Below are 3,048 nucleotides of genomic sequence, written 5' to 3'. Positions count from 1 at the left end.
GCAATCTAAGAAACTAATTAAAATGAATCTAATTAATTCATTTTTGTTAGTTTGATATTGAAATTAAATAAATAAATAAATGAATAAATAAATAATAGATTAATTAGTCAATTAATTAACTGATTTGGGGGCTGCTGCTGTTTGCTGCTGCAGGCTGCTGGAGCAGCAGCAAAGAGAGACGCAGCAGCAAATTGAAATGCTGCTTGCTGCTGAAGCAGCAGCAAAAGCCCACATAAAGACGTGAGACTTTTATTTTATTTTTTGTTTTAAATTAAATTTAAATAATTTGTTATTAATTCAATTTTATCATTTATTTATTTAAATTTAATTTGGCAATTGATTCTATCCTACGTGCTGCTGCTGCTGCTGCCGCTGCTGCTGCAGAGCTGCAGCTGAGGCGGCAGAAGCAGAAGCGGAAGCGCTGCAGCAGCAGCTGCAGTTCGAGCAGCAGCAGCAGGAAAGTGAAGGAGAGGCGCAACAGGTAAACTATATATTCAGCAGCAGCAGCAGCAACAGCAGCAGCAACAGCAGCAGCTAACGCCTGACAGCAGCAACAGCAGCAGTGGCAGTGCCTGGCAGCAGCAGTGTAGTAACAACAAGCGTCTAGCAGCAGCAGCGACAACGGCTTGGCAGCAGCAGCAGCAGCAGCAGCAGCAGCAGCAGCAGTTTGCGGGTTTGTGTGGGTGCAGCTACGGGATCGGCTTGAGGCTCTTTTGGGGGAGAGCGAAAAGCTGCAGCAGCAACAGCAAGAGTGAGCTGCAGCAGAGCAGCAGCAAAGCTGCAGCAGAGCAGCAGCAGATTGTGTCTTTGTGTTTTATTTTTCTTTTACTTGCTGCTTCCCTTTTGCCTTTTTCTCTCCCTCTATCCTCCTTTATTAGTTCATTTCAATTAAATTAATTCACTTCAAATTATCCATTTTGCTGCTGCTGCTGCTGCTGCTGCTGCAAGCGTCTCGTGTTGCTGCTTCTCCCTGGCCTTTTTTGCTGCTTCTTTCTGCCCCACTTCCATCTTTTTTTCTATTTATTTATATTTATTTACTTATTTATTATTTATTTATTATTTATTTATTTATTTATTTATTTATTTATTTATTTATTTATTTATTTATTATTTGCAGACAATCTTCGGGCCTGCAGCAGCTGTCTTCTTTGCTGGCCTTCCTCGCCCAGCGCAGCAAATTCATTTTTTTAATTTTTAAAATTAAAAATAAAATTTTGAAAAAAAATAAAAACAAACTGCAGCAACTCGTCCTCAAACAGTCAGTCTGCTGCTGCGGCTGCTGCTGCTGCTGTTTCTGCGGCTGCGGCTGCTGCGGCTGTTGCTGTTGCTGCTGTTGCTGCGGCTGCTGCTGTTGCTGATATTGCACCGGCTGCTGCTGTTGCTGCGGTCTATGGCGTTTGTGCTGCTGCTGCTGCTTGCGTTGCTGCTGCTACTGCTGCTGCTTGCGCTGCTGCTGCTTGCGCTGCTGCTGCTGCTGCTGGCGGAGCTGTCTTTGTTGCTGACGTTCTTGTTGCTGCTGCTGCTGCTGCCGCTGCAATAGTTGCTGCTGCTCAGCTGGCTGCTGTTGCTGCTGCGGCCGTTTTGCTGCAGCACCAGCAGCAGTGACCGTTAGCAAACAGCATTATTGCTGCTTCTGCTGTTGCTGCTGCTGCTGCTGCTGCCTGTGCGTAGTGATCTGCTGCAGCAGCTTTCGCGGCGTCAGAAGGAACTGCAGCAGCAGCAGCACGAGGCGCAGCAGCAGCGGCTGTCGCTATGCGGGGAGCAGCAGCAGCTGGAGCTGCTGCTGCCGGTGCTGCAGCAGGAGAAGCAGCTGTCTGTACAGTCCAGGGACTTCAAAACAGCAGCAGCACTTGCCGAAAAGATACAAGTAGGTCCTGCTGCTGCTGCTGCTGCTGCTGCGGTTGTTTCTGCTGCTGCTGCAGTTGTTGCTGCTGCTGCTGCCATTGCTGCTGCTCCAGCAGCAGCAGCAGCAGCTTGTTTCGCTTCGTAGTTGACCCGGATTCACTTCCCGCGTGCTGCAGCAGCAGTCCGCTGCATGACTCCTGCTGCTGCTGCGGCCACACTGCTGCTGCTGCTGCTGCTGCTGCAGGAATGTGCAGCAAAAATTGAAGGCCTGAAAGCAAAGGCAGCAGTTTTGGAAACAAAAAGGGCAGGCCTTACTCAGGTAGCAGCAAATGCTTTTTTATTTTTAATTTAATTTAATTTAATTAATTCAATTAATTTAATTAATTTAATTAATTTAATTTAATTTAATTATTTAATTTAATATAATTTAATTTAATTTAATTTGACTTCCTTTTTTAGTTTTTTATTTTGGCTCTTTTTGCTTCTGCAGCAGCAGTTGCTGCTTTTTATTTTTAATTCTTCTTTTTTTAATTATTTCATTTTTTGTTTTTAAATTTATTTCTTGTTTTGTTTTTAATTATTTCTTTTTTGTCTTTTTATTTATTTCTGTTTTTATTTTTTTAATTATTTCTTTTTGTATTCCTTTTTGTCTCTTTCGATGCTGCTTTGTCTCTTTGTAGGGTTTAGGGTTCAGGGTTTGCTGCTTTCAGAATTTAGGGTTTAGGGTTTAGGGTTTAGGGTTTGTAGTGTAGGTTTTAGGGTTTAGGGTTTGTGGTGTAGAACTTCGAGTTCTCTCTGTGACACCTTCAGAGCTCAGGGTTCAGGGTTTCCGACTCCGAATCCTAAACCCTAAACCCTTAGGGTTTAGGGCTTAGGGTTTAGGGTTTAGGGTTTACATTTAGGGTTTAGCGTTTAGGGTTTCAGGGTTTAGGGTTAAGGGGTTTGCATGTAGGGTTTAGGGTTTGGGGTTTCAGCGTTAAGGGTTTAGGCGGTTTAGGGTTTAGGGTTTAGGGTTTAGGGTTTGCCTTCAGGGTTTGCTGGATTTGGAGTCTGAGCATTTGCAAATGTCTCTTTTTGTAAAAGACACAAAAAGAAAACTTTCCAAAACAAAGGCTGCTTCGCTGCTGCTGCTGCTGCAGCAGCTGCAGCAGCTTGCAGCTGCCTGCCCCTCCGACAGAGACCAAGTAAAACAACAAATAATTA

The 3,048-nt window shown here is 44.1% G+C and overlaps 1 protein-coding gene across 1 annotated transcript; it reads left to right on the top strand.

Annotated features, from left to right (window-relative positions):
* Positions 1-153: 153 nt before the first annotated feature.
* ETH_00003010 (uncharacterized protein) lies at positions 154-3,029 on the top strand (the record flags this gene model as incomplete). Its single annotated transcript, XM_013378960.1, has 5 exons — positions 154-240; positions 385-481; positions 690-751; positions 1,672-1,867; positions 2,877-3,029. Coding segments are annotated over 5 exons (595 nt in total), but the record flags the coding sequence as incomplete, so codon positions are not given.
* Between the last annotated feature and the right edge of the window lie 19 nt (positions 3,030-3,048).

The sequence above is a fragment of the Eimeria tenella genome, genomic scaffold (assembly GCF_000499545.2).
Source record: "Eimeria tenella Houghton genomic scaffold, Eth_scaff1223, whole genome shotgun sequence".
Lineage (NCBI taxonomy): Eukaryota > Apicomplexa > Conoidasida > Eucoccidiorida > Eimeriidae > Eimeria > Eimeria tenella.
Note: the sequence above shows the minus strand (reverse complement) of the source record. Positions and strands in the feature narration are given on the sequence as shown.